The sequence below is a fragment of the Dryobates pubescens genome, chromosome 13 (genome assembly GCF_014839835.1).
Source record: "Dryobates pubescens isolate bDryPub1 chromosome 13, bDryPub1.pri, whole genome shotgun sequence".
Lineage (NCBI taxonomy): Eukaryota > Metazoa > Chordata > Aves > Piciformes > Picidae > Dryobates > Dryobates pubescens.
This window is the reverse complement of record NC_071624.1, coordinates 20287471-20306940: the sequence shown is the minus strand read 5'-3', so window position 1 is coordinate 20306940 and position 19470 is coordinate 20287471. Positions and strand designations below refer to the sequence as shown.

Genomic DNA, 19470 nt, shown 5'->3' with positions numbered 1-19470 from the left:
TGCAGCCAGGCCTGCCGGCGCCCGCGTTCCTCTCCGCTTCGCTTCCCGGCGCTCACCGAGCACCATGTCGGTCAGTCCCATGGCCTACGAGGCGCAGTTCTTCGGCTTCAGCCCGCAGACGTGCGTGCTGCGTGTCTACATCGCCTTCCAGGACTACCTCTTTGACATGATGCTGGTGGTGGAGAGCGTGATCCTGAAGAAGCTGGAGGCGGCCCCCGGCGCCAGGCCCAGCCCCCTGCAGATCCGGAAGTGCACGGAGAAGTTCTTTGTCTTCATGAAGGAGCACTTCGACAAGCTCTTCGCTAACCTGGAAAAGGTGCTCCTGCAGCTGGTCTTAAACATCCCTCCGAACGTGCTGCTGCCCGAGGACAAGGTCCACGAGCAGTACCCCTACAGCAAGGAGCAGTTCCAGGCGCTGCAGGATGAGGTGCAGCAGCTGCAGCGGCAGTGCAGGGCCGAGGCCTCGGCGGGGCAGGCGCTTAGAGCAGAGCTGGAGGAGCAGAAGGTTGTCCAGGCTGAGCTGGAGAAGATCCTGCAGTGGTTTGCTGGGCTGGAGAGCATCTGTAGGGAGCATGGGACCAGCAACGTCAAGGAAAGCGTCACTTTTTTGACACAGAACTCTAAGAAACTGCAAGATGTGCTGAAAGATGTTGAAAAGAAGAGCAGGAGGGTAAAGAAGCACGATCAATTATTGTGATGGAGATCCTCAGAGGCAACAACATCAGTTAGACAGCTTGCTTCTCTTTCCAGCAGCATCTCTCCAATCCATTACCCTTACTCTAGATTAAAAAAAGCTGTTGAACTGTCTGCATCTTGGGCAGCACCTCCCTCAGGAGAGCAGGGGGAGAAGGGAACTGTGACATGCAGTTGTGAAACTGGTGACTGGGAGGGAATTTGGGCTTAGGTCACCTGGCTGGGGAGGGATCTTCCTGCCCTGCTGGATGTTAACTGTGAGCAAACACAGCATTTGTTTAAGGAATAGTAAAAGAGAAAGAAAGCCCAAGTAGGACTGGAGGTGTGAGTGCATCTCCAGCCTGATCCCAGGCATGGGGTGGATGGGGCCTGGGGGCTTTGTACCTGTTTGGTACCAGCTCTCAGTGGTGCTGGGCTCTGCTCACTGTGGTTTCAAAGCCAAGATGCTGCCCTGAGTGGCATGGAAGCCACTGGAGGGAAGGAGCAACTCAGTCCATGTCCTGCTTCAATGTATGTTGGTTTATATACATTTTGTTGTTTGCTCGGTTTTATTTCTGTTGTTCACTGCCCTTTTACCTGCCAGAAAGTTGATCTTGCTGATCTTCAATCAGACTTTCCTGTGGGGATGTTGTGCAGACTGGCTGATGGAGCTGTTTGAAATCACTTCACCTCACTCTTTCTGTGCTTGATTCAAGGTTCACTGCAGCCTCTGTGCATCTTTGCCTCAGCAGGTCTGGAATCCCCTCTGCAAACCCACAGCAATCCTAGTGTCTGCTTTCCTAGCACAGAAGTGGGAAGGACATTCATTTTGGGAATACTTTAGAAGTTCCTGCACTGTTAATAATAAACTATGAAAAGCATCAAATGGAGTTTGCAGTTCTTTCCTCCACAGCTTCCAGGCTCCAACCCTGGAGGTGTTCAAGGCCAGGCTGGGTGAGGCCTTGAGCAGCCTGGGCTGGTGGGAGGTGTCCCTGCCCATGGCAGGGGGTTGGAACTGGATGAGCTTTAAGGTCCCTTCCAACCCAACCCATTCCCTAATTCTATGCCTTCTGAAGCCTTCAGAACTGGCTTGGCAAATTCAGCCCCTTCAGAAATACTTTGCCTTGATGTGTGGCTGGAGAGCTGCAAGGCTCAGTGTCTGCTCTGGAGCTCCTCACAGAGGGAATCAATTTCAGCTGTGGAGCTCTAGCCCTCTGTAGGGAAGGTTGGCTTCTGTGGAGGGGAGAGCTCAGAGGAGGGGAGAACAAAGCAGGGACCTGGGTAAAAATGAAGTGGCTTGGTTAGAAAGCAGCTTAGTGACTGGAACCTTACCCAGCATCTTCCACCTTGAGGTCTGAAGAAAGCCATGGTGAATACCACATCCTCTGCAGAGAATCCTCTGGGGAGCTGTGTCTGCATTTGATCCCTTTGGCTTGGCTGCAGGAAAGGTGCAGAGAGAGGTTGTAGTTACAGTGCCCCAGCACAGAGACAGCACCAGGGAAGTCAAATTATTGAGCCCCAGCACTGACCTCACCTTGAGCTGACCAGAAGACACTGCTGGCAGCAGAGGGCAGCAGGAGTCTGGCTCAAGGCTTTGCTGACAGTGGGGGGAGGGTTGTCCCACTTACTCCCCTCTCCCAGCACCACAAGCAAGGGGCCCCTCAGAGCAGCTGGGTGTCTTACCCCTCGTGTAGCTGACACATTGCTGGGGTGTGCCAGGAGCCCACACCTCTGCCTGATGGAAGCTGGGTCACTGTACCACATCTGTACACGCTAGGCCTGGCCTTGGCAGAGCAACTGCTCTCATTTTCACTCCTTTAGCCTCAGATACCTACCAGGAGGCTCCCACAGCACCAAGGGCTTCTGCAGCTGTAATGGGTTGGGGCAGACCCCCTCCCCACCACACGCAGAAGTAACGACTCAGACAAACTGATTGCAAAAGAGTGGAGAGTTTAAGCAGAGAACAGTGAGTGTGCACAAAAGGAAACAGTGACAAGAAAGGAACCAAAGTAAACCCACAAAGACCCCAAACCCCACCTGAGGGTGCATCCAAAACCCCCAGCGCCCCCCCCTACCCCCCCCCCCCTACTATTAGGCTGGTCTCAGCTGGCCAGACCTGAGCCTGCCCATCCCCCAGTGGCCTTGGGCCCAACCAGGCCCATGGCCAGGAGATCTCTCCCCCAGTTACCAAGTGTCGGAGAGGGAAGGGAAGAGGAAGTGCCAGACCCCACTGCAACATTCATAGTGGTGCAAGGGATTATGGTAGAAATGCCCAATTTCCTGTGTCCACCCACTGGGATGGACTGCTGGACACAGGAAACACCCCTGTAGCAGAGGGCACCCAGCCCAAACTACCACAGCAGTGTACAGAGCCACAGAATGGCTGGGCTTGGTGAAGCCCTTCAAGCTCATCCAGTCCGACCATTCTCTACCAATCTGCTGTTAAACCATGGTCTCCAGGCAGGGGGACTCCACCACCTCCCTGGGGAGCCTGCTCCACTCTTTGAGAACCCTTCCAGTGAAGAAGTTTCTTCTCATCCCCAACCCAAACCTCCCCTTGAGGTCACTTCTCATCCTTCACTTGTTCCTTGGGAGCAGAGCCCAGCCCCCACCTGGCTCCAGCCTCCTCTCAGGGAGCTGCAGAGAGCAAGGAGGTCTCCCTCAGCCTCCTCTTCTCCAGCCTCAACACCCCCAGCTCCCTCAGCTGCTCTCCCCAGCCCTGTTCTCCAGAGCCTTCACAAGTTTCCTGTCTGGGCCCCTGAGCACACCCTGACCTCACACTCTGCTCCCCAGCAGCTCAGACACACTGCTGGCAGCAGCTTGCCTTAGTGCTGTCTCCTCAGGGATTGCTTTCCCCACCTCTGCCTTGCCCCAGCTGCCTGCAGCCCAGAGGCTCACGCAAAGGACTCACCAGAAAGGCTCCAACTGACATTTTATTGGCTGAGACCCTTGAGCAGCTCTGACTCCAGACCAGTTCTCCACCCTGGTGCTCCAAGTCATGAGATAACCTTCAGAGGTGTGCCTGAGGGGGCAGGGGCTGTGCCCACTGAGACCTGACCCAGGCCTGGACATCTCAGCACAGGCTTTGGGGCAAAAGGCAGCAAAATCTATGCCTTAAACTTGTTCATAGTCCTCACCCAACCCATTGAATCAGAACTGTTTGGGTTGGAAAAGGCCTCTGAGATCATCCAGTCCAGCATCAACCCAGCACCACCATGGCCACTAAACCATGGCCCCAAGGGCCATGGCCACAGGTTTCTGAAACACCTCCAGGGACCTCTCCATCCTCACCCACAGCAGGGCTGAGGTTACCAACAGGGCAGGGAGGAGCTGCTCAGGCACCACCACAATAATGAAACCCTCTGTTACACCACAACATTTCTTCCATTGGGCTTTGGCTGCTCCAGGCCAAGCAGTTCCCAGCAGAGCCCTGAAACCCTGCCCTGCCCAAAGAAACAGAGATGCCAAGGGGATGATCAGAGCTGGAGAACCTCTCCTACCAGGACAGGCTGAGAGCCGGGGCTGTTCAGCCTGGAGAAGAGAAGGTTCCAAGGAGACCTCAGAGCAACCTCCCAGTACCTGAAGGGCTCCAGGAGAGCTGGGGAGGGACTTTGTACCAGGATCTGTGGTGACAGCATGAGAGGCAATGGTCTGAAAGTAGATCAGGGCAGATTTAGGTTGGAGATTATGAAGAGATTCTTTGCAGTGAGGCTGGGGAGACTCTGGCACAGGCTGCTCAGGGAGGCTGTGGCTGCCTCCTGCCTGGAGGTGGTCAAGGCCAGGCTGGATGAGGCCTTGAGCAAGCTGTGCTGGTGGGAGGTGTCCCTGCCCATGGCAGGGGGCTGTAACAGGATGAGCTTTGTGGTTCCTTCCAACCCATTCTGTGGTTTCTGGACAGGCTGGGCACAGCTGGGCACAGCTGGGCACAGTGAGGCAAACAGTGGTGCCAGCTGCCCTGCTGGCTGTGCACAGCAGCTCCTCACTGCTGTTTGCACATCACAGGCTGAATGCCTCCATGGGGGCTATGGAGCTGCCCTGCTGCTGACTCCCCCTGCACCCCAGCCCCCAAATGGGGACAAATGTGGCACCAGAGGGGCATTCAGCTGGCATCAGAGGCGTGGCATTGATTTACCTGAGTGAAGAAACTCAGCCAGGGCCTGAGTGCTGATGGCTCCTGGCTCTGCTTGGTCAACCTCCCTGGAAACTGCTTTAGGACAGAGCAGAGGAGATGGTTTCTTTCTGCTGGAGGAGGAGGTGGTGAAGACATTTGGCACCAAAGGGATCACTCTCACAGATCAGATCTGCCCCAGAATGAAACCAGGGGAGAGAGGGAGTGTGACCAGACAGCCCTTGTGGAGGGAAGCCTTGGAGCTTGTGGTGCAGCTTGGTGAGGAGCAATGTGGACAGCAATCAAAGATGAAGTTTATAAAGGGGTTACACCTCCTGGGGCTGTGTCTGCTCAGAAACCCAGAACCCCAGCATGGAGGGGCTGGGAGGGACCTCTGGGGATCACCCAGCCCAACCCCTGCTCCAGCAGGGCACCCACAGCACAATGCCCAGCACCACAATGCCCAGGGGGGGTTGGAAGCTCTCCACACCAGGACACTCCACAACCTCCCTGGGCAGCCTGCTCCAGGCCTCCAGCACCCTCACAACAAACAACTTTCTCCTCCTCTTCACATCCAACCTCCTGGGCTCCACTTTGTGTCTGTTGCACTATGAATAAGACTCTGCCTCCCTTGCCCTGCTGCCCACACTCTTCTCCGTGCACCCCAGGACCCCTTTGGCCTTCTTGGCCCCCAGGGCACACTGCTGCCTCATGGGGACCTTGTTGTCCCCCAGCACTCCCAGCTCCTTCTCCTTGGAGCTGCTTCCCAGCAGGTTCCCCCCTCAGCTGTGCTGCTGCAGGAGGTTGTTCCTCCCCAGGGCATCTGGGGGTTGATGCCTATCACCAGGGGCAGGAGTAACCTCATCCCCCCACACAGCTCAGCTCTGGGTGCTGCCCTGGCTGCTCATCCTGGCCCCACATCCATCCTTCTAACCACAGGTGGCAGTCGTGGCTCTCAAGGCCAACCTTCCCATGCCAAGAGGTGACTCAGGTTGGTTTAAGTCCCCCTTGGCTGCAGCTAAGGCCTTAGGCTTCTGCCTTAAACCCACCACCCATTTAGAGCTGCTCTGTGCCCAAAGCCTGGGCAGCAACAGCTTACCAAGACCCAAACCTGCTGCTTGCAAGGACACACATCAGACCCAGCAGGAACATCTTCCCCTCTGCTGATGGAAATCATCAGAGAAAACTTCATTTCAGCAAGCAAACCAAGAGCAATAATGTGCAGGCAAACTGAGCTGCTGGAGCTCACTTCCCTGCTCGGATGCTGCCACGTGCTGCTGCTCCCCTTTGGACCCAACCATCCCTCACCCTCACCCTTTGCTTGGTGCCTCTGCACCCACCAGCAGCTCTGATTATTTGTGTTGCCTTCCCCTCAGCAGCTTCCCTGCCCAACATCCTCACTGCCCAGGCAGCCACAGCTCCTGCACACCAGCTCCTGGGGAGTTTCTCTTCTCTCATTTCCCTGGAGAAGGAAACTCTCCTGCTGCTTTGCCTCAGTTGTCCCTCCTGGGCTGTTATTAGTGCTGCTTACACAGCTCACAGCACTATTGCCTCCTGGCACCTTAATTGCTAATAATTACTGTTTGGTGGAAGGCAGCAGCAGAAGCCAGCCCTGAATGGATACTGCAATAAGCACCAAAGTGCTCATTTACTGCTCAGGGACTCCATTCTGAACCGGTGAGGAAAGGAGGGGCAGCAGCTTCTGAGCCATTCACAGCACCACAGAACGGGAGGGGCTGGCAGGGACCTGTGCAGGTCACTGAGTCCAGGCCCTCTGCCAAGGCAGAGGCACCTAGGGCAGGGCACACAGGAACATGTCCAGGCAGGTCTGGAAGCTCTCCAGAGAAGGAGACTCCACAACCTCTCTGGGCAGCCTGCTCCAGGCCTCCAGCACCCTCACACCAAACAACTTTCTCCTCCTGGGTTCATTTGTGTCCTGTCCCTGGGCCCCACTGAACAAAGCCTGGCCCCATCCTCCTGGCACCCACCCTGGAAGGACTGAGCAGCATTGATGAGATCCCCCCCAGGCTGCTCTTTTCCAGACTCAACCCTCTCAGTCTCTCCCCATCAGAGCTCTTCCAGCCCCTTCAGCATCCTGCTAGCCCTTTGCTGGACCCTCTCCAGCAAGTCTCTGTCCTTCCTGAACTGGGGAGCCCAGAACTGGACCCAGCATCACCTGTCTCAGCCCCCAAGTTGAGTTCCCAGCCAGATCCTCAAACAAGCAGAAATGCACAGGGAAAACCCTTTCCAGACAGGATGGGGGCAGCTGGGGGCATCTCCTGTCCTGGGACACAGCAGCAACCATGTCCTGAGGCTAGATAAAGGATGGTGGCAGTGATGTGACCCACTGAGATGGGACCAGACACCACATCCCCATGGGACAGCAGCTATGTGATATTCAGTATTTCATTTGCTCCCTGGCACAGAGCTTGGGGATTGACCCAGCTGGCATGAGAGGAGGTGCTCCTGGTAAGGAGGCCTGGGAGTACTGGGGGTGACAAGTTGCACATGGGGCAGCAATGTGTCCTTGTGGCCAAGAAAGCCAAAGGTGTCCTGGGGGTGCATTAGGAAGAGTGGTCAGCAGGTCAAGGGAATTCTTCCTCCACCTCTGCTGCCCTTGGGAGGCCACATCTGGAGTCCTGGGTCTATGTCTGGGCTCCCCAGTTGAAGAGAGACAGAGAACTGCTGGAGAGAGTCCAGGGCAGGCTGCAAAGCTGCTGAGGGGCCTGGAGCAGCTCTGGGAGCAGCAAAGGCTGAGAGCCCTGGGGCTGAGAGCCTGCAGAAGAGCAGCCCCAGAGGGCAGCTGAGCAATGCTCAGCAAGAGCTCAAGGAGCTGTGGGGGGCAAGAGGCTGGGGCCAGACTCTGCTCAGTGGTGCCCAGGGACAGCACAAGGGGCAGCAAGGGGCACAGAGTGGAAGCCAGGAGGTTGGATGTGAAGAGGAGGAGAAAGTTGTTTGTTGTGAGGGTGCTGGAGGCCTGGAGCAGGCTGCCCAGAGAGGTTGTGGAGTGTCCTTGTGTGGAGAGCTTCCAACCCCCCTGGGCATTGTGCTCCTGGGCATTGTGCTGTGGGTGCCCTGCTGGAGCAGGGGTTGGGCTGAGTGATCCCCAGAGGTCCCTTCCAGCCCCTCCATGCTGGGGGTCTGGAGTTAAGCCAGCAGAAGGTTTTCTCTCTTAACAAGTCCTCCATGTCCCCATCTGCACCCTGAGCCAGGCCCTCTTCCCCAGCAGTTTTCTTTCTGCACTGGTGCAGGTTCAGCCCTGTTGCCATGGCACTGGGGCACATCTGGCCATGTTTTTCTGACCTTATCACACAAATCTGTTCTCCCCCAGCACCAAGCAGCACATCACCTTCCTTACCTGCTACAGCTTGGCCACTCAGGATCCTGCAGCACTGAATGGCCTGGCCCTGGGGTGGGTTTTTTCTCTTCAGGCACTAACTTGCCCTTGGTGTGCCAGAAACAGGACTGAAAACCCAGTGGGGAAAAGGAGGAGGCTAAAAGGTTTCTCTGGAAGCAAATGCAATGAAGGGAAGGCAGCCTCACAGGTCCCACTGCAGCATGGGGCTGTGACAGCTCCTGGGGTGGTACCAAAGCAGGACACATCCATCAGCCTCTGCCCAGGGGAAAGCCCAGCAGGGACAGGGAGGGATGAAACACCTGGAAGTAGCCCTCTAAGCCTCTTTGCTGTGGCTAAAAGCACAAAGAGGGCTGGAAAAGGCCTCTAAGATCATTGAGTCCAACCCTCAACCCAACCCCACCCTGGCCATCAAACCCTGTCCTCAGGTGCCATGGCCACAGCTTTCTGGAACACCTCCAGGCATGGGGACTCCACCACCTCCCTGGGCAGCCTCTGCCAGTCCCTGACCACTCTTGCAGCAAAGACATTTTCCCTCATCCCCAACCTAAGCCTCCCCTGGCACAGTCTGAGGACATTTCCTTTCCTTCTATCATCTGAGAGCAGGGAGCAGAGCCCAACCCCCACCCGGCTCCAGCCTCCTCTCAGGGAGCTGCAGAGAGCAATGAGGTCTCCCTCAGCCTCCTCTGCTCCAGGCTGAGCACCCCCAGCTCCCTCAGCTGCTGCTCCCCAGCCCTGTTCTCCAGACCCTTCCCCAGCTCTGTTGCCCTTCTCTGGACCTGCTCCAGCCCTCAGTGTCCTCCTTGGAGTGAGGGCCCAGAACTGAACCCCGTACCCAAGGTGCAGCCTCCCCAGTCCCAGCCCAGGGGCACAGTCCCTGCCCTGCTCCTGCTGCCCACAGCACTGCCGCTGCCGGCCTGGATGCATCCTGCAGGGCACACTGCTGAGCCCAGCCTGGCTCATCCTCAGGCACTGTCAGTCAGCACTCCCCAGGTGCTTTCCTGCTGGGCAGGGGCAGCCCTGTGCCCCGGGCTGGGCCCTGCTGGGCAGCTGTGGGCAGGCCGGAGCGGCCCCGCGGCGCCAGGAACCGCTCGCAGCCGGCGTGGTCTCGGGGCCTTTATTGTCATCTTCAGGTCTGGAGTACAAAAGCATGCAAAAAATATCCTCTCTCTTCATGGTACAGTATGTACAGAGTAACAGCCCTGCCATTACAGTACTGAGTGCAGGTCACCATGCTGGGGCACAGGGCAGGGGCACACCGAGGCAGCGAGAGACCCAAGCACAGCAGGGGCAGGCAGGGGAGTCACAAAGAGCAGCAGCAGGACAGCACAGGGCAGCAGCCCCATCCCCACGGCCCACAGCTCATCTCCTCTGGAGCTCACTCGGGGGCTGGGATGCTCCTGTGGGCACTGGCTGAGGGCCTGGGCTGCCAGCAGCCACTCTGAGCACAGCTGGCTGCGGGGCAGGCCAGGGGAAAGGAGCTCCTGAGCTCCTTCCCTGCCCTGCTCCCATGGCAGGCTGTGTTCAGAGCAACAGGGCCAGAGGACAGTCCAGGCTCACTCGGGCTGGGGGGGACCTGATCAGAGCATGGCCTTCTGTAGGAGGCTGTGGGCCAGGGAAGGAAGCCTCAGCAAACAACACTGCAAATGTGAGCACAGAATCACAGCAGCGTTTGGCTTGGAGAAGCCCTCTGAGGTCACCCAGTCCAGCCACCAACCCAACCCCACCGTGGCCATCCATCCCTGTCCCCAAGAGCCATGGCCACACCTTTCTTGAACACCTCCAGGGAAGGTGACTCCAGCACCTCCCTGGTAAAGTGGAGAAGTTTGAGGTCCAGAAGCCCTCTCCCTGCTTCCTGGCCTCAGCATTCCTGCTGCACCCACAGCGTGCTCAGGCTTTCAGCAGGACCCCCCAGCACTGCAGCACAGCCCTGCCTTTGGAACTGGTTTGACTCTGGGGAGCTCCCCAGCCCCTGGGAGCTGGCAGGACCCTGCCCCTCCTGCTGTCAGCACCCAGCACAGAGGGGAGGCTACCTGGCCACAGGAAGGACCATCTGTGGTTGCAGCAGAGCAGCAACACTGAGCAGCCATGAGCACACAGAATGTGGGCTCTAGGCCTAGAAGCATTCAGGTTGGAAAAGGCTTTTAAGGTCATTGAGTCCAACCATGAACATCACTGATGAAGGTGTCCAGGACCATCAATGATCCTTCTGAACTCACACAGCAGCACTGGGGAGACCACAATCCTTGCTGTGCTGGTTTCTGAAGCTCTTGCACCAGCTGCACCACCAAAGGATGACCTCCACCATGCAACAGCTTCTCACATACCTGCCTGTGCTATGGGATGTTGGTTACTGCAGCTGGTGTGGGGCTCTGAGCACAAGTGAGGGCAGCTGGGACCCTCAGAGCGAGCCTGAAGCTCTGCAGGGTTGGGATGAAGCCCCTGGGCTGGCAGGCAAAGCTCCATGGCCAAGATCATTGAATCAGAGAATCACAGAATGGGTTGGTTAAGGACCACCCAGTGCCAACCCCCTGCCATGGGCAGGAGCACTTCCCACCAGCCCAGGCTGCTCAAGGCCTCATCCAGCCTGGCCTGGAACACCTCCTGGGAGAGGGAGATGTGAGAGAGAAAGCACCGAGCTGGAGAGAGCAAAATGAGCTCTGGCCTCACACCTCAGAGGTGGAGAAAAGCCTCCTTCAGCCCCTGCCACAGAGCTGCTGTTGGCTTCAGGCTGTGGAGCTGTGCCGAAGGAACACAAACTCCCTGCCACCAGCTCCCCCCTGCAGTCACTAAGGAATCAAATCTCATCCTGGGAGCCCCTTCACTGAGCTGCAGCCACCTCCTGCCCTCACCAGGCTTCCTTTTCCACACCCCCCCTGCAGCTGCTCCTGCTCTCCTCCTTGGAGCTGCTTCCCAGCAGGTCCCCCCTCAGCTGTGCTGCTGCAGGAGGTTGTTCCTCCCCAGGGCCAGGACCCTGCCCTTGCCCTTGCTGAGCTCCATGAGGTTCCCTGTGCCCAGCTCTGCAGCCTGGCCAGGCCTGGCTGGATGGCAGCACAGCCTGAGGGCTGTCAGCCACTGCTCCCAGCCTGGGACCATCAGCAGCTGGCTGAGGCTGCACTCCAAGCCTTTGTCCAGGCCATTGATGGAGATGCTGAAGGAGACAGAGCTCAGCAGTACTGATCAGCAGTGCAGCTGGAGGCCTGCAGCTTGTGCTGTGCCCCAGGGGGCAGGACTGGGCTCAATCCTCCAGTCAGTTCCACCCCGCTCTGCCCACTCATCTAACCCACGTGTGTGTCATGGGACAGTGTCCAGAGCCTCCCTGGGGTCCCCATCTCCATTTCCCCCTCCTTCACTGAGTGCTTCAATCTCCACTTCAGGGCAGCAGAGTCCAGGCACAGGCTTGGGGCATGGGTCAGGCTGTGGGGCCCATGCCCTCAGGAAGTGCTGAGCACAGAGCTGGTGAGACACAGACACAGCAGGATTTACCTCCTGGATAAGGGCAGTGCAGAGCACAAGCCCAGAGCAGTCACCAGGGGCTGATGATAATTACAGGTCTCCTTAACAACATCAATTACTGACAATGTCACTGCCCAACCTGCCACTGTGTGCAGGTGAGCTGTGGGGCTGGGGACCATGCCTGGGCACTTCAGCACTCAAGGTGCTGAAGACAGCAAGGGGAGGTCTCAGGGCAGAGGTGGGCAGCAGAAGGCACCAGCAGCAAAGCCCAGCTCTGGAACTGTTGGGAACCAGCAAGCCAGCCTGCAGGCAGCAGAGGGGGAACACCAGCACAGCCCTCAGGCAGCTGTCCCCGTGCACAAACAATGAGGGGAGAGAGTCCCAGGCCCTCAGGATCAGCCTCAGAAACAACAAGCTGATGATGTAGGAACCAGAGGTGATGGTGTCCTTGATCCCAGTTCTGCAGACTGAGAATCCAGGCCCAGGCTCCCCAGGGGCAGGCTCAGGGCACCCCAAGCTGCAGGGGAAGCTCTGCTGTGCTTTGCTGGGTTGGGGTCACTGGGCTGACAGCTTCACAGACTGCACTGGGCTGGAAGGGACCCTCCCAGGCCATGCATCCAACCCCCTGCAGCTGCAGGGACACCTCCTGCTAAAGCAGGCTGCCCAGGGCCACATCCAGCCTGATCCTGAATGTCTGCAGGGATGGGGCCTCAGGCAGATCCCTGGGCAGCCTGTGCCAGTGCCTCCCCAGCCTCACTGTGCAGTGCTGCTGAGTGCAGCAGTGAAGCCCTACAGCCCTGCAGGCACCTTGGCCCTTGTGTGTGCCACCTCCTGCCTGCTGTCAAGAGATGAAGCTTCCAACCCTGAGTTCAGAAGCAGCCTATGGATGGAAGAGCAGCATCAGCATGTGCATGGAGGTCACAGGCTGGACAGAAAGGGCAAGATGAAAGCCTTCAAGCCAGCAAAAGATCAAGAGCTGATCTCACTGTGTCCTGTAGCCTCCCTCGGGCTAAAAATCCTCACCAACACTCTCCATCCTAGGGAGCCCTCCCAGTCTGGGTCATTTATCCCAGACTCCCAGCACGGTGGGGGCTGGAACAAAGCTCTGGAGCTCACCCTGCTCCAGCAGGGCACCCACAGCACAATGCCCAGCACCACAATGCCCAGGGGGGGTTGGAAGCTCTCCACACAAGGAGACTCCACAACCTCTCTGGGCAGCCTGCTCCAGGCCTCCAGCACCCTCCACATCAAGAATTTCCTCCTCCTGTTTAGATGATCAGGAAATTAAAGGTCTAAAAGCATCAGGGACAGAACTGTAAAGGAGCTAGGAGATGAGTGAGGGGAAGGAAAGGACCCCTCAAGAAAATAACCCCAAACCTGCCCCCTCTCAGCTTGGAGCCCCAGCCCCCTGTGCAGGGCTGGCTGCAGCGGGGGGAGCCCAGGCCCAGCTCTCTGGGGACAGCCCCAGCTGGGTGCTCTGAGCTTTGCCATGCAGCAGCACACCCCAGTGCTCCAGAGCTCCCTGAGCTTCAGAGGCTGAGTGCAGGTGGCAGGGCACACTGTGGGAACTGTCACCACACTGCCCTGGCTGCAGGCAGCAGTGGCAGCACCAACCCTGGGCACAGCTGGAGGACAAGAGGAGGAGGGAAAAAAGGAGGAAAGAGGGTGCCAGCATCCACTCCAGCAGCAAGATCTGCTCCTCAGACCCGTGGTGAGGCATGTCACAGAACCTAGAAGGGCTCAGGTTGGAAGGGACCTCAGAGAACATCTACTCCAACCCCCTGCCATGGCAAGGGATACCTCCCAGCTGGCCTCAGCTGCTCAAGGCAGCAGCCAGGAGGAGGGGAGAAGGAAAGAGAAAGGGCAGAGGGGAAAAGCAAGAGGAGGAAAGAGGGGTGCAGTGTCCACTCCAGCAGCAAGGTCTCCTCCTCACCCCACTGGCAGACACTGCCACCAGCTCCTCCAGGAGCAGTGCTGTCCTGATGTGCAGGAGAGCTCTACCCACGTGCCAGACGTGCCCCGGTCCTGGCTCCGATGCCACCTGGGCCTCCTGATGCCCAAACCAGAATGCAACAAGCAAGGAAAACAAAACCACCTCCAGAGGAATGACCCAGGAGAGCAGGCTTGGTTTGCTGCCTTCCAGATCAAGCCAGCTGGTGGGCACGGCCCCCCCAGGGAGCCCAGGGGTGAAGCACGAGTGGAGAGCAAGGCACAGAGGAGCACACCGAGGGCTGGCAGAGAGGCAGCAGCCAGGGCTGGGCCAGGGGAGGCCTCGCTCCTCTCCTTCCTGCCTCTCTGCTCCTCTGGCCTGCTATCCTGGGCTGCTCCTTTCTGCTCTCTCTCCCTCTGTTCCTTTGCTTTGCAGGCCCTGGATGTGGTGAGGAGGGCAGAGGTGTGCCAGGCAGGGCCACGCTGGGCAGGGCAGCAGCCGGCGAGGGGCAGCCTCAGGAGGTGGCTTCATCTTCGGACAGGTCAGGCAGCTCCGGCTCCCGGCCGCCTTCTCTGCTCCCCTCCTTTCTGCAGCAAGAGCAAGGAAATGGAGAGGTTAGAGAGCACCCAGCAAGGGCAGGGAGAGAGCTGGGGGGGCAGCAGCAAACCCTGCAGCACATCACTGGGAAGGGGAAAAGGAAGAGAGAAATTCTGTAGTGAGGGTAGAGAGACTCTGACACGGGCTGCCCGAGGGGGCTGAGGATGTGCCCTGCCGGCAGCTGCTCAAGGCCAGGCTGCGTGAGGCCTTGAGCACCCTGGGCTGGGGGCAGGTGTCCCTGCACTGGAGCTGCTGCTGCAGGAGTGTGACACACTGGCACCACTGCACTGGAGCTGCTGCTGCAGGAGGGTGACACACAGGAACCACTGCACTGGAGCTGCTGCTACAGGAGTGTGACACACAGGAACCACTGCACTGGAGCTGCTGCTGCAGGAGTGTGACACACAGGAACCACTGCACTGGAGCTGCTGCTGCAGGAGTGTGACACACAGGAACCACTGCACTGGAGCTGCTGCTGCAGGAGTGTGACACACAGGAACCACTGCACTGGAGCTGCTGCTGCAGGAGTGTGACACACAGGAACCACTGCACTGGAGCTGCTGCTGCAGGAGTGTGACACACAGGAACCACTGCACTGGAGCTGCTGCTGCAGGAGTGTGACACACAGGAACCACTGCACTGGAGCTGCTGCTGCAGGAGTGTGACACACAGGAACCACTGCACTGGAGCTGCTGCTACAGGAGTGTGACACACAGGAACCACTGCACTGGAGCTGCTGCTGCAGGAGTGTGACACACAGGAACCACTGCACTGGAGCTGCTGCTGCAGGAGTGTGACACACAGGAACCACTGCACTGGAGCTGCTGCTGCAGGAGTGTGACACACAGGAACCACTGCACTGGAGCTGCTGCTGCAGGAGTGTGACACACAGGAACCACTGCACTGGAGCTGCTGCTGCAGGAGTGTGACACACAGGAACCACTGCACTGGAGCTGCTGCTACAGGAGTGTGACACACAGGAACCACTGCACTGGAGCTGCTGCTACAGGAGTGTGACACACAGGAACCACTGCACTGGAGCTGCTGCTGCAGGAGTGTGACACACAGGAACCACTGCACTGGAGCTGCTGCTGCAGGAGTGTGACACACAGGAACCACTGCACTGGAGCTGCTGCTACAGGAGTGTGACACACAGGAACCACTGCACTGGAGCTGCTGCTGCAGGAGTGTGACACACAGGAACCACTGCACTGGAGCTGCTGCTACAGGAGTGTGACACACAGGAACCACTGCACTGGAGCTGCTGCTGCAGGAGTGTGACACACAGGAACCACTGCACTGGAGCTGCTGCTGCAGGAGTGTGACACACAGGAACCACTGCACTGGAGCTGCTGCTGCAGGAGTGTGACACACAGGAACCACTGCACTGGAGCTGCTGCTACAGGAGTGTGACACACAGGAACCACTGCACTGGAGCTGCTGCTACAGGAGGGTGACAGAGGGAGCACTGCACTGGAGCTGCTGCTGTGGGAGAGGGGCTGCACTGGCTGCTGTCAGCAGCACACAGGTGACAGAGGCTGAGCAGGGGCCAGCTGCTCCTGCAGCCCCCAGGGGACACACAGACACTGAGTTACCTTAGGGATGGATGCAAGTGTGCAGAGCTGTTTAAGAGAGACCTGTCCCTGGGAGCACAACAAGGAGACAAAGCAGAAAGGTTCATGAGGGTGATGGCAGCAGCAAAGAGCTTCCCCCAGCTGCCCTGGGGGAGGCAGAGGGCTGGAGCATGAGGCACCCTCACCAGCAGCACAGAGGGCAGATGAGGGCAGGCCCTGGGGGCTCTGGTGCAAGCCCACAAGCTCCAGAAGGCTTCCAGCAGGCTGCTGCTATGCTGCTGTGCATCCCTGGGCCATGCAGCTCAGCATCTCTGGGGGCTGTGCCCGGCCAGGGCAGCACCACCAGCTGCAGTGGGGGTGCAGTAGGGGTGCAGTGGCTGGGCAGAGCCCCAGCAGCATGGGGCCAGGGCTGTGTCAGAGCTGCTGCCTTGGTGCCTGGGGGGTACCTGTTTGCACCACAGGGCAGGGCTCGTCTGTGGGGAGGGGAAACCACTTCTGGCTGCAGTGAGAACTGCTGTGGCTCAGGGTCTGACTCTGCTCTGAAAGCTCCTAGGTGGCTTCCTGGCACTGGAGAGGCAGACACTGAGCACCACCAGAGACCTGGCAAATGCAAGCACAACCTGCAGGCCTGGCTGCCCTTGGGGGATCTCTGCAGCCTGCTTCTGACAACCCTGGGGCACCAAGCCCTGGGACTTGCTGAGCAGAAAGCCCCCCCTGAGGCAGCCCCCCCTGAGGCAGACCCCCCTGGGCTGCTCTGGGAGGAGTTCTTTGTGCTTGGAGCCCTGGGCCAGCCACGCTGGGAGCTCCCTGGCTTCCTTGTGCCTAGCCACCATGGCCAGTGTCCCTGCTGGCAGTGATGGCTCTGCTGCTCTCTTTCTGGGAAGGCTGGGAGCAGGGCAGGCTCTCCAGCTGCAGAGTGAGGCCTCAGGCAGGAGCTGCCAACCACATTTCATCCATAGCAACAGCAGCCATAATGGGGAAGCAAATTGGGGCTGTCAAAACACAGCAATTAATCTGGGAAGGAGCAGTGGCAATAAATGAGAGCAATAAAAGGTGGTGAAGCCAGAGCTGAATCAAGAGGAATCTGGAGCAAGCACTGTGAACAGAAACCCAGGGTGGAGCTGTGAGGCTGAAGAGCTGGGCTGGAGAATGCTCTGCAGCTGCAGACAGGAGCAGCAGCCAGGTCCTTCTGCAGCCCTGAGCATGGCCAGGGCCTGCAGGAGCAAGGCTGGATGAGTCTGATGGCACTGCTGGGAGATCCTGCAGGGGAGGAAGGGATTGTGCCCTGCCCTGGGGAGGCTGCACCTTGGGTACTGGGTTCAGTTCTGGGCCCTCACTCCAAGAAGGACACTGAGGAGCTGGAGCAGGTCCAGAGAAGGCAACAGAGCTGGGGAAGGGTCTGGAGAACAGGGCTGGGGAGGAGCAGCTGAGGGAGCTGGGGGTGTTCAGCCTGGAGAAGAGGAGGCTGAGGGAGCCCTCCTTGCCCTCTGAGAGGAGGCTGCAGTGGGGGGTGGGGTTTGGGGGGCTGGGCTCTTCTCCCTACTCTCAGGTGATAGAAGGAGAGGAAATGAAATTCCCTGGAATTGTGCCAGGGGAAGGGTAGGTTGGAGATGAGGAAAATTTTCTCTGCTGGTGGTCAGGGACTGGCAGAGGCTGCCCAGGTGGTCTCCATCCCTGGAGGTGTTCCAGAAACCTGTGGCCATGGCACTTGGTTTGGTGCCCATGGTGGTGCTGGGCTGAGGGTTGGAGTCAACCTTAGAAGTCTCTTCCAACCAAACCACTTCTGTGGTTCTAAGGCAGAGCCTGCTGCCACCTGGTCCCTGCTACTTCACAGCTCACAGAGCAAGGTGGCAGCTGGTAGCACTCAGACCTGGCTGCATGGTGCCTGGAGGAGCTCTCTGGGGAGAGGTAGCCCTGGCAGAACAAAGCTGCCTCTGCTCAGTGCTGCTAAACAGAGCCATGAAGAACCCCCAGGAGAGGATTTGCTGCCTCCAGCTGCAAGGAGGGCTGCAAACCTGCTGTGCCCCAGGGCTAACACAGCCACTGCTTCACACTGCTGCTGTCTGAATGGTGTCCTTCAGAGGACCATGAAAGACCTCTCTCAAGAGCTCCTGCAAAGGCAGCGTCTGTGTGGGTGACAGAGGGAGAATCCAAACCAGATTCAAGCACAGTTCAGGTTCCTGCTCTCCTCCAGCCAAGCAGTGAGCCTAAGAGCACAGCTCTGCTCTGAGAACCTTCCAGTAGGCATCCAGCAGCAGCAAGCTGCCAGAGGATGTCCTGCAGTGTCTCCTCAGCCTGGGCATGGATGCTGGAAGCAGCAGTGAGTGGGGCTCTGGCAGCTCCACAGGCAGCACAATTAAGTCAGTGGAACAGGAACCTGGAGTGTGCTAATTGCTCTGCTTCAATAAACACAGCACCAGGTGATTCTGCCTGCAGATGGAAGGGCTGCAAAAGAAGAGCAGCTGACTCAGCAGTTCTGGGCTGGGAACTGCTTGAGAGAGTCCAGGGCAGGCTGCAGAGCTGCTGAGGGGCCTGGAGCAGCTCTGGGAGGAGCAAAGGCTGAGAGCCCTGGGGCTGAGAGCCTGCAGAAGAGCAGCCCCAGAGGGCAGCTGAGCAATGCTCAGCAAGAGCTAAAGGAGCTGTGGGGGGGAAGAGGCTGGGGCCAGACTCTGCTCAGTGGTGCCCAGGGACAGCACAAGGGGCAGTGGGTACAGCCTGGACCCCAGGAGGTTCCATGTGAAGAAGAGGAGAAAGTTGTTGTGAGGGTGAAGCCACCTCAGAGAGCTGCAGCTGCAGCAGTGCTCAGGCAGCTTCACTGCTGAGTGTCTGAGCTTGGGGGCAGCCTTTAGCCTCAGGGTTTGGTTCAGAAGGGAGTTTTGTCCTTAACTGCTACAGAAAAGACCTGCAAGCAGCTTCCCCCCTGCCTGCAGAGGCAGCTGGAGCCATACATACATCAGCAAGTTCCCTGGGGCAGACATGGACCTCTCCTCCCTCCTGCTCTGCGCCTCGAAGGGGTTGCCGAAGGAGCGCTTCCGGAGCATGGCCTTCACCAGGATCTGTCAGCAGGACAGCAAGCAGTGAGGACAGCAGGGCTGCCACCCCCCTGGCAGCTGCTGCAGTGACCCAGCAGACACTGAGCAGCACTCAGCACCAGCTGGGGTCTCTGGCAGATGTCCCCTCCCTGCTCCTGCAGCCAGGTTTGGAACCTCTGCTTTGAGGATCCAGGCGAGGCGCCTGGCACCCTCCAGCTAAAGAAACAACCCCCCCTGGGATGCTTCTGGGGTGCTGGGATGTTTGATGGCAGCCCCTCAGGCTCTGGGGGGCTGGGATGTTTGATGGCAGCCCTTCAGGCTGTGGGGTGCTGGGATGTCTGATGGCAGCCCTTCAGGCTCTGGGGTGCTGGGATGTCTGATGGCAGCCCCTCAGGCTGTGGGGTGCTGGGATGTCTGATGGCAGCCCTTCAGGCTCTGGGGTGCTGGGATGTCTGATGGCAGCCCCTCAGGCTCTGGGGTGCTGGGATGTTTGATGGCAGCCCCTCAGGCTCTGGGGGGCTGGGATGTCTGATGGCAGCCCCTCAGGCTCTGGGGGGCTGGGATGTCTGATGGCAGCCCCTCAGGCTCTGGGGGGCTGGGATGTCTGATGGCAGCCCCTCAGGCTCTGGGGGGCTGGGATGTTTGATGGCAGCCCCTCAGGCTGTGGGGTGCTGGGATGTTTGATGGCAGCCCCTCAGGCTGTGGGGTGCTGGGATGTCTGATGGCAGCCCCTCAGGCTCTGGGGG

At 58.6% G+C, this 19470-nt stretch overlaps 2 protein-coding genes across 2 annotated transcripts in view; one reads left to right on the top strand and one right to left on the bottom strand.

The window, feature by feature from the left end:
• Window positions 1-41: 41 nt before the first annotated feature.
• On the top strand, window positions 42-697 carry MIS12 (MIS12 kinetochore complex component). The gene has a single exon (XM_009896618.2). The coding sequence runs from the start codon at window positions 65-67 to the stop codon at window positions 695-697; it is 633 nt and encodes a 210-aa protein (XP_009894920.1). The 5' UTR covers window positions 42-64.
• Window positions 698-13905: 13208 nt separating this feature from the next.
• Window positions 13906-19470, bottom strand: part of CAMKK1 (calcium/calmodulin dependent protein kinase kinase 1) — an 85915-nt gene continuing 80350 nt past the window's right edge. Inside the window, exons 15-17 of the mRNA XM_054166967.1 lie at window positions 18645-18748; window positions 15714-15761; window positions 13906-14108 (exon numbers count right to left, since the gene is read on the bottom strand). Coding sequence (XP_054022942.1) covers window positions 14036-14108; window positions 15714-15761; window positions 18645-18748 — 225 coding nt within the window. The 3' untranslated portion in view covers window positions 13906-14035. The remainder of the gene's footprint in view (window positions 14109-15713; window positions 15762-18644; window positions 18749-19470) is intronic.

Coding starts and splice junctions, on each gene's coding strand:
- MIS12 (XM_009896618.2), top strand. CDS start 65: ATGTCGGTCAGTCCCATGGCCTACGAGGCGCAGTTCTTCGGCTTCAGC.